Here is a 17,799-nt window from a genome sequence, read left to right as displayed (position 1 = left end):
GCACCAGCAACAAGGATAACTATCAGGTGGCATAATGGGATTACAGTGCTTTAAAGGAGCTGGAGGAGGGTGCCTGGGTGGCTCAGTGGGTTAAAGCCTCTGCCTTCAGCTCAGGTCATGATCCCAGGGTCCTGGGATTGAGCCCCGCATGGGCTCTCTGCTCAGCAAGGAGCCTGCTTCCCCCCCACCTCCGTTTGTGATCTCTGTCTGTCAAATAAATAAATAAAATCTTTTTTTTTTTTTTTGTTTAAGATCTTATTTATTTATTTGACAGACAGAGATCACAAGTAGGCAGAGAGGCAGGTAGAGAGAGAGCGGGGAGGAAGAAGGCTCCCTGCTGAGCAGAGAGCCCGATCTGGGGCTCGATCCCAGGACCCTGGGATCATGACCTGAGCTGAAGGCAGAGGCTTTAACCCACTGAGCCACCCAGGTGCCCCAATAAATAAAATCTTTAAAAAAAAAAAAAAAAAGAAGGAGCTGGCGCTTTGCCAGTGGAAGGCAGAGAAATGATTTGGAAATAGTAATACGGACCAAGGAAGACATTCATCTCATACCAAATTAAGATGGTGGAGGGCCGGGGTGTGGGTGGGGACAGCCTCCACTTGAGAGGGCCACTGGAGGAACAGTGTCATTGAGAGAGTCAGATTTCAGTTAGAAGAAAAATCTAAAAACACTTGAAGAAGAAACTGAGGATATCAAGGGGTGTGTTAATGAATGAGACAACATAGTTAGGAAGAGGTCAGATAAAGATGTATCTTTATCAATTTAGCACAGGGTCTCACACAGAAACCCACAGATAGGATTATCATAGCAACTTAAGATAATTTATCATGACATTGCTTATTTATTATTTACTACATTGTCTACACCTCCCTCAAGTAAGGTTCATGAAGGGAGAGGAATTTTTTGTTTCATTCACCTCGGCACCCACAGCACAGTAGCTGGTACATAATTGATGGGCTCAATATACATTCAGCAAATGAATTAATGATTATATTTCTATGCTTTCCCACAGTATCCACTGAAGTTCATAGCTGCTTATGAATGGGAAAACATCTTGATAGAATTAGGAATAAAATTAACTTCTAACCATTCATATAATACAAATATAAATCGTATGGCAGGGAAGAAGTGTTAGAGATAATAACTGTTTGAGAAAAGTAAAGAATGCAGCATCCTTAAGAACAAATTCCAATTCAACTGTACAAAGTGGGCAACTTATTGTTATTTTCTAGACATATTAACTGCAAATACTTGATTATAATTTTTCCAAACAGGAAAACAACTTATTCATTCTGGTCTCTAAAAACTCCTGGTCTCTCCCTACTTACCTTTTTCTTGTGTCTAAGCATTAAAATGTCAGTATATTTTTAATTTATTGTAAATAATTTGGTAACTATCTAAACAAAGATTATTTATGGCTGGTGCGGTTTCCCTTTTTGGGACAGAGCAGAAATTCTACAATGCATTCAAGAGAAATTCTATAAATTTTAGTCAAGTATGCTACCCTTTCCTTCTACTATAGAACCACAGAGTGAAGTTGAAATGAGCTGTCCACTAATCTAGAGGCAATACAAGCACAGGAGCCTATACTCAGTGTAATGAAATGAACTGTAATCTCCCAAAATTCATATGTGGAAGTCCTAGTCCCAAGATCCCAGAATGTGACTGTATTTGGAGATGAGGTCTTTAAAGAGGTAATTAAGGTTAAATGAGGTCATAGGGTTGGGGCCCTAGTCCAATGTGACTGGTGTCCCAAGAAGAGGAAGAGTCACCAGGGATCCAGGAGCATGCTGCGAAAAACACGTGAGAACATACGAAGAAGGTGACCATCTAAAATCCAAGGAAGAGTCCTTGGATGTGCCGACACCTTCATTTCAGGATACTAGCCTCCAGAACTGTGAGAAAATAGAATTCTGTTTTGTAAGGCATCAGTCTGTAGTATTTTGTTATAGCAGCCCTAGCAAACTGATATACTTAGTATTTCCCATTTCTCCTCTTCTCCGTATGTAAGGATGGTAGGTAGGTAGGTTAGTAGGTAGGTAGGTGGGCATTCACTCATTCACTCAATTTATTTTAAAGTTTATATATTTAAGTAATTTCTACACTTAATGTGGGGCTCAAACACAACCCAGAGATCAAGAGTCACATGTTCTTCCAAAGGAGCCAGCCAGGTACCCCTCAATTTATAAAATATTAAAATATAAACACACAAACACTTTTTAGCTATCATCAATTAAAAGAATTCCCCTTTGAAATAAATGCTTAAAATCTGTTTATCAGGGACACCTGCCATGTCTTGGTCAGTTAAGCATCCGATTCTTGGTTTCAGCTCAGGTCATGGTCTCAGGGTCGTAAGATCAAGCCCCCCATCAGCTCTTCACTGGGCTTGGAGAGTCTGCTTCAGATTCTCTCTCTCCCTCTCCCTCTGCCCTGACCCTGCTTCCCCCTCTTAAAAAAAAAAAAAAAAAAAAATTCTATCACAATACAAATAATTTTCTAACTAAGTTTGGTTTTTCTGTAACTTAAAAAAAAAAAAATCACATGTATAACATAGAGGATCTCCTTTAAAAATGATTGGCAAGCAATGAAATGACAATATCTCCCATCTTCTCACCCCAAAATAATCTCTGAAGAAAATCTGTGCTTCCTCATTGACAAAGGTCTACGTTTTATTACAAGGATGTGATGCTTACCGAATCAATCTGATCCAAAGAAATCTTCCCAGCATTTTTCTGTGTGCTGTAATCTTGACCAGTGTAAGAATGACTAAAATAAAAAGAAAATATTAAAATGGGTTTTGTATGATATATTTTAATCACTTCAAAGGAAATTTATTCTGATACAGATTAAAATCACAATAAGACATTTTACACATCAATCTTAAACAGAAACACAGCCAAGTGTTTTCGAGGTATTTAATAGAATACACTTAAATAACTTACCCAAAAGTAATACAAAAATATAGTGACTGTCTGGATCTCCTAATTCCTAGTGTAACATTCTATTTCTATAAGCATAATGCAAACTGTTGTTAAAGCTCAAATCTCTACTACTGATCCCTTATTAATAGCATGGCAGCACAGCAAAGAATAAACTGGAGCTTAAATGAGGAACCATCACTTACTAACATAGGTCCTTCAGTAAGTTCTGTAAACTCTATCCCAAGTTATAATAATTTGGTAAATAATTTGGTATTTGGTAATTATTTGGTAAATAATCTGTCAAATGGGGACAATAATGCCTGTTTTGCAGTCTTGATAAGAAGTCTAGCCTGCGATAATTTCTTTTTTTTTTTTTTTTAAGATTATTTATTTGAGAGAGAGAGAGAGCACATGTGAGCACAGGGAAGAGGCAGAGGGAGAGGCTGACTCTCAAGCAGATTCTGCACGGGGCACGGAGCCCACGAAGGGCTGGATCTCATGACCCAGAGATCAAGACCTGAGCCAAAATCAAGAGTCCGAAGCTTAATCAAGTGCACCACCCAGGCACCCCTGACCTAATTTCTGTTCAAGGACCTGACATATGGCAATCACTGTTTAGCAAAGCAAGTGACATCTGAATAGCACTTTACATGGGTAGAGACTATCTATATCCTCTAATTACATCCTCACAACAACCCTGAGAGAGTATGTTTATTTTATATTTGACAAATGAGGAAATGGGGGCTCAGAAGAGTTAGAAACTTGTTAGATCAGAAAGGAAGTCAGCAGTGCAGGAGGAACTCCACCTTTTAATTCTCCATTCCAATTCTTCACTATTCCATTCCATCCTCTTCCCTGCAATACATTTCCTGTTGCATTATTTACAAATTACGAAATACAGCATGGTATATACTATCTAAAGCCATCTACCCTTGCAAATTATAGGCTCCTTGACACAATGCCCACCTCCATCAACCCTGATTCAGAGGCAGATATTCAGGTATGACATAACGAACAACAGCTGCTAGATTACATTGAAAACCACAATCAAACCAAAGTTTATGCAGATCCACAACTAAAGGGAAATTCTGGAGTAAAGCATCATTACAATCATAAAGAATTCCAGACTCTCTGCTTAATACTTGCTCAGTACAGATTCTTGCTGAACAATATGCACACTCAAGATACTCTGCAGAAAGGCTACAATTCTTGTAATCAGTCCATCTGCTGATTAAACAATGGGTATGAATTATGAAGCAAAACTAGAGTATATCTTGGGATGCTGCAGTCACTGGTTAGGAGACTGTTCAAAATGCAGATTTTCCCTCCCAAGAGTCCTCCCTCCATGGGCTAAGAATGGCCTGAGAATTACTCTGAGAGCAGGATGAGCGGAAGGAATGCCAGAGAGTAGTACAGAATGATCCCATGCCCTAAAACACATCCTCTTGCCCTTGGTATTATTTCTCCCTTCACATATTTTTGACATATTTCTGACAATTATTGTATCTTCGGATTCCATCCATTCCTTTTATCAAAGTAGCAGCATGGCATACAAACCTCATGCTAAATTAAGCCACCAGTTGTCATTTAATGTAAGTATTTTACATTTTAATTCAGAGTCCAACCAGAGAGTTGGTTCAGTAGAATCCCTAGAATAAAGACATCTTTCACTTTCCAACATATCTTACAGTAGAGCAAAGAGGCAGCATGAGGCAATGAAAATAGCAGTAGCCTGGAATCTGAAGATCCATCTTTGGTTTTGTTTTTGAATGTACTGGTTTGGCAAACCAAGGCAAGTCATTTACTAGCCTCATTTGTAAACTGGAACTAATGATGCCAGCACTGCCTAAGTGACAGAAATGCTGGAGAAATGAAATGATATATTCAAAGTGCTAAAGAAAATCAGAAAATCATATTCCAGACCACAGAGCAACTGCAATCTTGGCCAGGAAGTACACAAAAGACAGGACAGGGGAGGAAGCAGCATGAGCCTGTGGAGGTAAGCAATTACTGCTGTGAAGGACCAGGCCACTCTGCTGACCTGGCTTCTCTTCTCCGGCTACTGATTGACCACAATCATCTAAAAGGATTGTTTCAGATCAAAATGCTTAACAAATGCAAATGTTCTCTTACAAACAGCAACATGATGTATAAACATAAGTGTAGTTACTGAGTAAACAGAGACAAAGGAAAATATAGCATACTACAAGAAAGTTCTCAGTCCAGATTATTGCAGGATACAAAAAAAAAGAAGACATTTAAGAGGACACACACATGCCTGAATGGCACTGTAAAATGCCTGTCCCTTAATACTTTGATGGCTATGCAAAAGAGCTAAATTCCAAGGGGGAAAAAAAAAAAAGTTAAAGAGAATGGTAACAATGATTAATGCAAAGGCCTACTGGAGGATATAACTAACTACCGACAATATAAGGAAACTGTATATAGACATCATACTTCTAAAAATATTAATAGAGAGATGGCCCCAGCCAACCCAGTAAGGGCGAGCGTGAAACCCATGGGAGGAAAAATGATGCAAATGAAGATGTTAAGCATCAGAATTAGGACTGAGATTTCTCCTCCGCTCATTCATGACCGGAAGGCACAACCCATGTCTCAGTTAGGGAGTTGGTCTATCACAGCTATTTAATACATGTCTCAACTAGGAGTGGATAGATGAAACCGAGATGGCAGGAAACCTCAGATACAAGAAAGGCAAATCACAAGAAGCATTGTATCCAACACTATGGAGGCAACAAAGAATTAGGAAAAAATTACAGGCAAGAATTTACAAAAATATTTACATTTGAAAAAGCAAGCAGTGTGGAGAATGACTAAAAAGGGTAGGGGCTAGGCAACAGCAATTTAGTTAGAATATTGCATTATTACAGGCAAGAAAGGGTGAGAGGCTGAAGTAATGGCAACAGGTGGAGAAAGGACGGCAAAGACCGAAGAAAAAAACAAATAATACCACCATAATGAATAAAAATCGTTAAGAACAATTCACATTAGCTCATGAAACTGGATCTTGGGCTTTTACTTGAAGTGTCAAGGGATGTCACTAAATGAGACTTCTAAGAGGTACCCAGGAAAGGTGAGGCACCTTTATACCACATTCAATGTTCAAGTCAACTTTCTATCATCCTACTTCCAAATGAATGCAGCTGCTACACTAATGAACAAAAACATAAATAATGAACTGTCATATTATTTTCTTGATTAAAAAAAATAGATCAATTTTATGAATACTTTTTAATCACTGTTTGCGGAAACACAGGCATAGTAATTTTTAACAACAAAAACAATTTCCAGGGGCGCTTGGGTGGCTCAGTGGGTTAAAACCTCTGCCTTCAGCTCAGGTCATGATCCTGGGGCCCTGGGATTGAGCCCCGCATCGGGCTCTCTGCTCGGTGGGGAGCCTGATTCCTCCTCTCTCTCTCTCTCTCTGCCTGACTCTCTGCCTGCTTGTGATCTGTCCAATAAATAAGTAAAATCGTTTTTTTTAAGATTTTATTTATTTATTTGACAGAGAGAGATCACAAGTAGGCAGAGGGGCAAGCAGAGAGAGAGGGAAGCAGGCTCCCTGAGCTCTCTCTGCTGAGCAGAGAGCCGGATGCGGGGCTTGATCCCAGGACCCAGGGATCATGACCTAAGCCAAAGGCAGAAGTTTTAACCCACTGAGCCACCCAGGAGCCCCCAAAGTTTAGTTTTTATCATACTCTCTATAGCAGACTTTTCCCACATCCCAGTCATTGTCCTCATCTAATTCTAATTACCAAAAACAAAACAAAAATCCAAACGAACAAAAAAAAAAAACCCCAAAAGTTTTAAGAGTCCCTTTAGCCACTCAATCATTTATTAAGGATTTCCATGACAACTCAGTCACATTTAAGGAACTTTTGTCCTCCTTATTACCTTGATCGTTAAATAGTAAGAGGTAAGCCCAGTTAGTTTTCCAATACAGCTAAAAAATCACAGTAAATAGAAAATTATAAAAATAACAGTTTCAAATAAATTAAAAACTCAAAGGTTGAAAAGCCTTTCAAAATATACATAATACATATTTACATGACCAAATTTAAAATGACCCTATTTTAAATTAAATTCACTCAATCCAGCGGGGGTCGGGGGGCGTGGGGTACGGAGGGATGACTGTCACAGGAAGGTATAATTAATCATATCAACACAGACTGGAGTTTTCCCAAAACACTATACACAACATCTAATTTATAGAATAAAAATACAGTAGATATACATATAGATAAATCTGCAACAGATACATCTGCATATATCTGATCTGCGAATCACGAGTGAAAGGCAGAAACAACAGAAATTCAAGTCCTGTTCAATGCACCACAAATATCAATATGAGCACTTAGGTACTCAACAGGGAACTGTTTCTGAGTACTGAAACTGAGAGCTGAAAACAAGAAGTAGTTACATGAAAGTGGATTTGTGAGTCTCACTGCAAGATTACCAGGTTAAGAAAAAAAAAGGGAAAAAACAGTCGTTTCTTGCTGTGGTGTTGATCGTTAGCAGAAGATGAATCATCACACCTTGCTCCAAGAGTAGTATTCACGAGCTCCACTACTGTGATATAAATGCCACAGGGCATAACTGACAAAACGGAAGGTCGAAAGTCAGCTTTTCACAGGTAATCACTTCATTTTCTCCTTTTCTAACCAGGGATGAAAACTCGAGGGAGTAAACAAGGAGTCACGGCATAGTTACAACATTTTAGGAATTAGCTCCAGCTCCTCTGTGTCTGATACATTTTCCAGGTCCAATTTGTCCAAGCCAGACATGGGGGCACAACAGAATAAGGGAAGAAGCAGAGTGATGAAGATTACAGGTTTCAGAATCCACTAGTCATGGGCTTGCATACACTCACTATCTGTGTGACTTGGTAAACACCTTTTATTCTCTTTGTTTCCCCACTATTAGACAGAGATCATAAAAGGGATCACAAAAGTACTTTTCTTAAGGGCTGTTGCGAGGATCTAATGAGATATCTTTTAAAAAGTTTATCACATTCTTCACTCAAATTGCCATCATTATTGTCATGCTCATTCAGTCCTAAATATATTATATTTAAATATTTTGGTTATTGATTTTCTTTATTCTTAACATTTACCAGTTTCTTCTCCTGAATAGTGGAAGAAAATACATTTTCTTTCCTACTTCCTTTATACTATCATATAAAATATTTAATCTTGAAGTAAGAGAACTTAGATGTCCTTGAATAACCTCGTGATCTGGAAAGTTTTGCCTATACTCACTCTTAGAAAGTTTCCAAAGTATAAAAATTTAACCTTGAACAGAGGAAATTTCAAGGGAATCCAATCTTGTAGAGTTACACTGGCCAATATAGTAGCCATCTGCCAAATATGACTACTGAGCACTTGAAATGTAGCTTAGTCTGAATTCAGAAGTTCAATAAATGTAAAGTATACATGGGTTTCAAAGACTTAGTATGAAAAAAATATTGTAAAACACTTCATTAAACATCTTCTGTATTAATTACATGTTGAAATGGTATTTTGGGTATGAGTTAAGATAGTATTAAAATTAATTTCACTTAGGTATTTTTAAATTTGGGGGTTCCTGGGTGGCTCAGCCAGTGAAGCATCCTACTCTTGATTTCAGCTCAGGTCATCATCTCAGGGTTGTGAGATCAAGCCCCATGTCAGGCTCCACACTGGGCATGGAGCCGACTTAAGATTTATCTCTCCCTCTCTCACTGCCCCTCTCCCCCTCCCTAATAAACAAATAAGTACATACATACATAAGATTACATATGAAGCTTACATTTGGTTCATGTGGCTCTCATGTTTTTACTGGACAGTACTGTTATACAGTAGGAGGGGGGCATAACAACATGTAGCAATCAAATAATCCTCTTGGGCACTAGGCATACCTGTATGACAGCCAACTGACTTACCCTTACTTCAAGTTAAAATTGGTATCTGCTAGTCATAAGCAGAATAAAACTGCAATTGGGTCCACTAAGGGAAGTGTCTCAAGTCTATTGCAAATGTGCTTATTTTCACATTTCACTTAGGAATCAGGTTTTTAAACTTTACCCACAGTTTGCCACCTAAAGTATTCAGAATGCAATCTTGAATTCTGATTAATTTGGAGGTAACCTGAAATGTTTCTTTTTGGTGGGGGAAGCTCTAATACATTTCTATTTGGGAGTTTGGAAAGCTGCCGCCCACTTCAACACCTAATTATAACTGTCCATTCTTCTCTCATTTGTAAGAAGCCGTGCATGGTAGGTGGGATATGAATACGGATGACAGCAAAACCCTGGGCCAGACTGGAAAGAATTCCTCTCCCAACCTCAGGGAAGGTCTCTCTGCCCTCCTTCCCCAACAACAGATAGATTCTGAAGGTCATAAAACAACAGCATATAAAATATATTTCCTTTCTTTGTCAAGCATTTCTCAGTACTCTTGAACCTAAAGAGGTTAACACTATTTCTGTTTGGCAGCCTACAGTTTATCATATCTTAAAAACTGTTATAAAATAAAAAAGCAGTGAAGAATGCATCACAAGTAATCAAAACTGATCTCTGCATCAAGGAAACATATTTATATGAACCATTAAGAAGTAAGCTAATACATCTTTCAAAATGCACTATAATCTCCTACATCATTCTATAAAAGTATATCAAGTTCCAAAACAACCTTTTCACATAAAGCCAGGTGCGATCATGGCACAAATGAAAAAACAATTTCAGAAAAGAGGAAACAAAGGTTTTGTGTATCACCCATATATCCACTTTTGCAATCACAATTTTACCCACAATTTTGGATTTGGGAAAAAAACCAGCCTGCCCACATAAGCTAGGCTATTCAGATATTTAGAAAGTACAGTCCCTATACTTTGGATTTACCGGGTGGTAAGATATCAAGGAAGATGAAGTTACAATATATCATTTCCTGCTGTGAAGGATATCACAGGAAAATTCACTCAACAGCTGTCACCACTGAAACTGAAATGAGTTTCTTTTTACAAGCTAAATCCCTAGTAAATGGTATCCAACTGGTGTTAGCCCAGGTGATTTTCCCTGCAGTTATTCCAAATGAGAACACAATCAATAAAATTCTGTATAAATTGAATGTAAATTATTTTTCCACAAGCATGAAGTTTACTCAATTTTACATTTAAAAAACCCCCCAAAAACTACCGCCAGACAATACACAGTGTAATGATCTATATTTCTCTACAACTGAGAGAATCTGTATGATTCCAAGAGACTATATCCAATAAAAATCAGCCTCATATATTCCTATACTGGGTAAGAACTATAGACAGCACAACTTCTACTTTAATTTAGGTTGGCTTCGTTTTTCCGTATTTTCCTATTTATTCCAATTTCTAAGCTGCAATAAGCCAATTAACTGTAAGACAGCTAAAAGCTGCATCTCATTTCTCTGTCAAAAATGCCTCTACCTTACAAAAGTCAAGTCATTATACCCTAAAGAGTATACCTTAAAATTAGTGCATTTCATTGTATATAAAATTATACCTCAATAAAATTGACTTAAAAACTAAAATACAAACAGCCTTATAAGATACAAACTATAGCCTTACATAGGTATTTTCAATATACCCATTTTTTTGAGGGGGTGTGAGGGGCAGAGGGAGAGGGAGAGAGAATCTCAAGAAGACTCCGCACTGAGCATGGAGTCCGACATGGGGCTCATTCTTAACAACTCTGAGATCTTAACCGGAGCCAAAATTAAGAGTCAAATGTTCAACCAACTGAGCCACCCAGGCGCCCCTCAATATACACATTTAAGCCCCCAACAACATCTCCATTTTCATAAGTAAATTTTTTATATCCCTTTATGTTCTTAGTGTATATTCTGGTAATATAATGACCCCTAAAGAGAAGCTCTTCTGATTTGGTGTTGACCTAGAACAGTCAAATGACTACAGTAAGAAAACGTTGCCTGAGAGAGTGGTAATGAAAAATTGAGGGGTGGAGGGACCATGGAATAAAGTTCCAACACTGAACAGAGTTAATACATTAAATTAATGGGTACCTTCTCATTCCCTCACAAGTAATTTACAGAATGTAGAATGTTTCTGAAATTGGCTATCACCAGTTTATGTCATTCTAGGATTACCCCTCACATCTGTTTCCTAATAACAGCAGAGAACCAGGGACATAAGTGTTGGGGACGGCCTGTGGCCAAGGAAGTTCCCACCATTGCAAGATGGTGCCTGGCCAAGTGCCAAAACAGACCTCCACGTAAACAAGTCAATATCAGCGGCAGCCCATGTGGGGGAGGAAAAGCAGACCCTGGATAGACTAACTAGGGGAAGCCTAGCAGCAGGTCTGTGATTGGATGTCTTGAGAATATCTGTCTTCTGATAGGGTGCCCTACTGCATATAAGCAAGTGTGGTATGAGAATAAAAAAAAAAAGCAACATTAACAAGAGACCAGGCTACCTGTCGTTCTTGCAGGTCGAGAGTGACACATAAGATTTTGGGGATTCTGAGAGGAACAGGAGAAAGATGAGATGAAGGGGAGAGCTAATGAAGACCTAAATTAAAGTCACAGTCCAGAAGTCACATGTTTTTCCTATATAATTCTTTGGCTTTGAACAGCCATTTATACTGGTTCATAATACTTAAAGCTTTCCTTTCATAGATAAAACTATCAAAGTACATAATAGGTTTTTTTTTTAAGATTTATTTATTTATTTGACAGATAGAAATCACAAGGAGGCAGAGAGGCAGGCAGATAGAGAGGAGGAAGCAGGCTCCCCGCTGAGCAGAGAGCTCCATGCGGGACTCGATCCCAGGACCCTGGGATCATGACCCGAGCCGAAGGCAGAGGCTTTAACCCACTGAGCCACCCAGGCACCCCTTTTGTTTCCTTTTTAAATGTATGTTTTCAAAATCTGAATTTATTGGGGAGGAAAACAGGGGATTTCTCTTCTGAGGTCAACCTGAAAAACAGAAAGTACTCTCAGTCCTCCATGATTAGTTCCTGATTTCATGAGAGTCCCAAACCCCCAAAGGATAAAACCAGCACTGAATTTCTGCAAAGGTGGAATCTTTACCAGAATTTTTCCTTGGAAATGAGGGAAAAGCCACCAGCTTTCTGTCTCAACTACCATCTCATTCATTCTCAAAATTTAGTAGTGTTAAAAATAAGACAACAGGTCCCAGAATGAAGTCACTTACACTAAGCCCCCACAACATGAACTTAAGACTTCAATACACTTTGCGCTCCCCAGAAATGGAATCTTAAACCAGCGAATCAGGAATCACCTAATCAGCACTAGTTAGGTAATCTGCCTGACAGACGCCTTCCATGCCCTATAGAAAAGTGACCTTGCAATAGTCAAGCCTCTTTTTATCTAGTATAATTTCCTTGTTCCTACTCCCTTTTGCCTATGGAGGTCTTCCATTCTGTACAAGCTCCTTACAGCCCGTTTCTGTTAGACTAGAATTGTTAGACTAGACTGTTAGACTAGAATTCATGCCCGATTCATGAATCACTGAAAAAAAGCCAGTTAAGTTCTTTAAAATTCATTCAGTTGAATTTTTTTTTAACAGTAGCTTTAAAAAAACTAAGAGGTAAAATTTTTTTGGTATATGTGCTGCCGAAGCGAGCACAAGAGGTAAAATTTTTAAAACCTGAAAGTGTTTTCTCCCATTCATTCACCCATTCAAGTGTTCACTGAGGTCTTATTTTGCCAGCCATTGTTGTAAGTGATGGAAAGATAAGAGAAAACAAAGTTGACAAATTTCTTGCTCTCATGGAGCTTATGATGCAGGCAAATAAACATTAACAAAAATGATCATTTCAGCTAGTGACGTTTCTGTGAAGAAAAAAGACTAAGGTAATATCATACAGCACTGCGGAAGGGGCTTTAAATCGGGTGATTATAGGCAGAGCTCTAGAAGATCTGGGAAGACAGCTCTTAGACTCGTGTGATGGATGTCCTTAGAAGCCTCCTTTAGAATGCATGTACACAGTATGGCACGGACCAAGGTAGCTCAATTAAAAATGAGCTTTTTTTATTCACTTTGTATTATCTTCTATAGAACAAATTTCTAAATAGTGGTTATAAAACAACTGAGAGGGCATTAGACCTCTGGTGAGTCTTAGTAGTCTGTCTTTCTGAACCCCAGTTTACCTAATTTTGTTTTGTAAATAAACCGGGATGGACCAGCACAGGTACAAAACACTTCCATCGTTACAGAAAGCACAGCACTAAACAAATTACTTTTTACCTGTTAATATATTACAGTTAATATCACAATGCTTTCTCGGTTTTTTAAGAAAGTTATTTCATACAGCATCATTTTAACTAATTTTCTTTTACTTAACTGGAGGACTATCAATGTTTTAAAGAAAAACACTAAGTGAAGAATAGGAAACTTCATAAATGCAGGTAATAAAACTACTTGAAAAGCATAAGTAATCATAAATTTTGCATTCCAGGAAGACTACCAGCATCCACAATCCAGAAATCGCTAAGAAACTATAGAATCAGGTGACTAACAGAAACCTAAAACCTCTAGTTATAGGTAAGTTGCAAGAATACTCCGCAAGGCTTATTTCCATGACACTATGTACTCACACAGAAGCCATTCCTCTACAAGCATTATTATTTATTGTCATTACTTTAGTTAAAATTCTTCAACTGTTTTCTGATCAATGTTAAGCCCTGTAAGAACAGAAGTAAATATGCATCCTTAGAATCTAGCACTATGTCTTGCACCGAGTAGAAGCTCCCTTAAAATATGTCAGATAAATGATAATAAAACAAACTCTTAGAATGCTAAAAGGTTTATGACCATATATTTACCAAATAGCTCTCACACCAAAGTACCTCCATGAGTCACAGCCACTATGCACAATCTCATTACAAAGTCGACTATTTACAAATGGGACATATTTGCTTGCCATGGCTACAAAGCCAGTCAGAGAGACAGGAAAGATCTTCCTATTTTCCTTTTACATCATTAAAAAGAAAATCAGTAACCAATTTGTGTTTCTGTAAATATATTTTTATTATATATATACATATATATATATATGTTTCTGTAAATCATTTGTAACCCTTTTTTCCACTTTAAAACATGTTGAGGTAGCAAAGCGAATTAACCTGTCTAAAAATCCTCAGGAAAATTTAGTATTCTGTATAAATTAAAAGTGGTGGTTTACCTGTAAAACCAATGAAAAGTGATGGAAAAGCTGTTTTTAATCCCCCAAAAGAACCCCCTCACTGTAATAGGCAGATCAATGCCCTCTAGTCCCTGGAACCTATGAATATGTTAGATTACATGGCAAAGGAGACTACGCAGATGTAATTAAGGTTAAAGACCTTGAGATGGAGAGACCATCCTGGATATCTATGTGGGCCAGTCCGATCATATGAGGTTTGGCTTTCTCAGGATGGAAGCAGAAAGATGCAGCAGCAGCAGAAGTGAGAGAGGTCTGAACCCTAAGAAGAACCTGGTATGTGGTTGCTGGTTCTGTGAGGGAACCCAAATGCAAGGACCAGAAAGAGACCTCCAGGGGTTCTTAGAAAGCCTTGGGAATAAGGCAGCTTCTAGGGGCGAAGACAGGACCCTGACTGACAGCCAGCAAGGAAACGAGGACCTGAGACCCATAGCTCTAAGGAACTCAATTAAATATTATGAATAAGCTTGGCAGCAAATTCTTCCCCAGAATCTCCAGTAAGGACCATAGCCCTGCTGACATCTTGATTTCTTCTCGATGAGACCATGTTAGATTTCTAACCTATAGAATTATATGATTTAAAAATGTGTTGTTTTACTCTACTAAATTTGTGGTAATTTGATATGGCTACAACAGAAGATTCTAATCTAGATGCATTAATAAAATTTTAAAATTCAGCTTCTTCAATTCTGTCTTTTTCAAGTCACTGGTTCCACTTAAGAACTCTGCCACTTTCTTGCCTGGGAAACATGACACCCTTAGACTAATGAATTCTCTTGTTTCTTAAAAACTATATACCACCTAGTTTGTGCTGCTGCTCTTTGTTTTTAATCTCCATCTGCTAGACAACATCTATGTTAAATTCCTTCATTGTGAAGGAATTTAATTTCAATATGACATTTCTTCTCCCAGTTTACTTTATCTGGCCATACAGAAACTGCTAACATTCTTTAGTTTTTCTTCACAGGTTTATACAACCAAAAAACAAACAAACAGATAGACACCTACAAATACCCAATAAAATGGGAATGGTTCAGTAAAAATAGACATATCTTCAATAAAGCATTATTAGAGCCACTTGCAACCAGACCCATGGGAATAAATTTTATACTTAATTATGACATATTAAGAGAAAAATAACTTTTTTACTATTTAACCACTTATAATTACATAAAATTAGAAAAGCCTAGCAGTACTTTTACTAGTAAGGCAGGGTTCACTTCTTCTATTTTGCCAAATTTCAGTGTGCCTATAAGTTTTATCAGAAACCATTTAAATGGCATTAAATCTGTAACATGATCCACATACAGATTCTACCCCTCACAAACACGATTTACTCTCCTTGGTTAAGATACGGCAACTGCTCCCGTACAGCTTTGGGTGGAGGGCTGTGTGTGTTTAGGGAGATGTGTGCCTATAAAATGGTCTTCCCTTGACAGAATATAAATTTGTTAGCAGACCATATTTGCTAGTTCCTTAGTATATAATCAGAGCATCCTTCATAGTGCCATTGACACAACTGGCTGATTTTAACAAATGCTTTTTGTACATTTCTAAGAAGGCATGAACATTTTCCATACAGAGTCGATTTCTAAGGAGGCATGAATTCTCCACAGAGAGGTGGCAAAGAATAATTCAAAAACAATAAATAATGGAAAAGAAAATACTTCCTAATTTATTAGTATCTTACAAGGCACCTATAACACCTTCACAATAATCACTGAGCTATAAAAGCTTGTGTTGCCGCACGTAGGAAAGGAAATAAATTGTTCAAAGTACTGCTAGAGGCCGGAACAGGTGATGAGAAAGAGCTGACAAGCAACTAAAGAAAGTGGACCACATGAATGAGACATTCATTTCAGCCCTCAATTGGTGGAAGTCCCGACGCACTAAATCTTTTTCTAGCACGTGAATGCCCACACAATTTTCTGACTTCAAAATGAGAACTAATTCAAAAAGAAACAGAACTGTACCACTATGGATACTGGGAAAGATTAGGTACAGAGATTACATTTGATATAAAATCTGTGGCAAGAACTTTAGAGAAGTAAATAGAAAGGGGTACATATTAACCAAATGTACTGCATTAGGAAACAAAGGAGTCTATAATAATACCAAATGAAGGAAGATGCTTTCATTATTTTAAATGATTTTAAAATAAAGGTTAATAGAAACATCTGTTTACAAATTCAGGATGCATTTACCAGTTAATCTATGTGATGCAGTCCACGTATTTACTGAAGGCAATACTTCGCTAGCTTATTTTATCCTTCTTTGATTTCTATTTCATTGCTGGGTTGAAACATGCTAACAAAATTAGGAGAAAGTATAATACATGTTTTTAAAATTAGTTATTTGACTTCAAGTCTTGAGGAGGAGAGTTGAAGGACAAAGATCTACACACTGTGGAGAAAGGCATTATTTAAAAAAAAAATTTTTTTTTGATCACACAACTAAAGTTCTCACAGGTGAGCTGCAAGTTTTCCTCCCTAGTCTCACTTATTTATACTTACTAATTTTTAAGTGACATAACAAAAATAATCTTTAACATATGCCCTTGATAGTCTAATACCATTATATAAATATTATCCCACAGGTACTAAAATTAGGGTGGCAAAGATATTTATTCACAATAAATTTCTACTTTCACAGGAACATAGCCCAAGACCTTTGAGTCTCTCCAAACTGAAAAATCAGTACACTATACAATTCACCCTAGAAAATGCAGTGATGGATGAGGACAACACTAAAGTCAGTGCAATGTGACCCATTAGATGACACACCTAATGATAGGTACTTTGAGGAAAGCAGAGATGATGATTTACACAAATCCATCTGACATTTGGAAAATTTTTTTTTGTAAGTAAGCAAATTTAGTTCTTCCAATAGAGGAGTTGTTAGTAACACTTTCGAAAAAATAGTAAAGTCTTATGAAATAACTCATTCATCCTTTTAAGAGAGGAGAAATATAGACCCTGAAAAAGAAAAAAACCCGAAAAATTGTATTTTCTTAACACGAACCTCTTAAAGTTCCATCACCAAACTTTAAAATAGGGATAATGAGGGGCACATGGCTGGCTAAGTTGGTGAAGCACGTGACTCTTGATTTCAGGGTTGTAAACTCAAGCCCCATACTGAGAAGAAAGATTACTTAAAAATAAAATCTTGAAAGAAATAGGGATAATAATAATAATAAAGGACCATCTATCAAGGAATGGTCTCTGGGGATGAGATGGTCTGAGTAAGAACTATAAAAACCCAGGTTGGAAAGTACACTGTAAACTCTAGTCAGTGTGATTTCTTGGTCCCATCTCCTCCTACCTCTTCTAAAAACCTGCCCGTTCAATTATTTCCTCTTAGTCCCACTGACATGATTTTCCCCTTAACCTCTATATGTCCAGCTTTCCAATCGTAAGGAAAAAACACCATTTCTTCAACTATGAAATTCATAGATGTCATCCTCTTTCTGTCCTTGCTCTGCCAAGAGTAATCTACACTCCCTATACTTTCACAGCTTAATTTCTCATCTCTTAATTTTTCATCAGTACCATTACAATGTGGTTAAGCCACCAATGGCTCCCGTATGACTAACCGAACTGACATTATGTAGTTCTAACCTGAATTTTCTGTGGTGTTTGATGGTGTTTACCATTCCTGTT

The 17,799-nt window shown here is 37.6% G+C and overlaps 1 protein-coding gene across 2 annotated transcripts in view; it reads right to left on the bottom strand.

Annotated features, from left to right (window-relative positions):
• Window positions 1-17,799, bottom strand: part of PRIM2 (DNA primase subunit 2) — a 381,685-nt gene that overhangs the window by 116,058 nt on the left and 247,828 nt on the right. For both annotated transcript variants that reach the window (XM_044253579.1, XM_044253588.1), the window contains exon 9: window positions 2,697-2,769. In XM_044253579.1, the coding sequence (XP_044109514.1) occupies window positions 2,697-2,769 (73 nt within the window). The remainder of the gene's footprint in view (window positions 1-2,696; window positions 2,770-17,799) is intronic.

The sequence above is a fragment of the Neovison vison genome, chromosome 1, assembly GCF_020171115.1.
Source record: "Neovison vison isolate M4711 chromosome 1, ASM_NN_V1, whole genome shotgun sequence".
NCBI lineage: Eukaryota > Metazoa > Chordata > Mammalia > Carnivora > Mustelidae > Neogale > Neogale vison.
The sequence above is the reverse complement of the archived record's forward strand: the minus strand, read 5'-3'. Positions and strand labels throughout refer to the sequence as shown.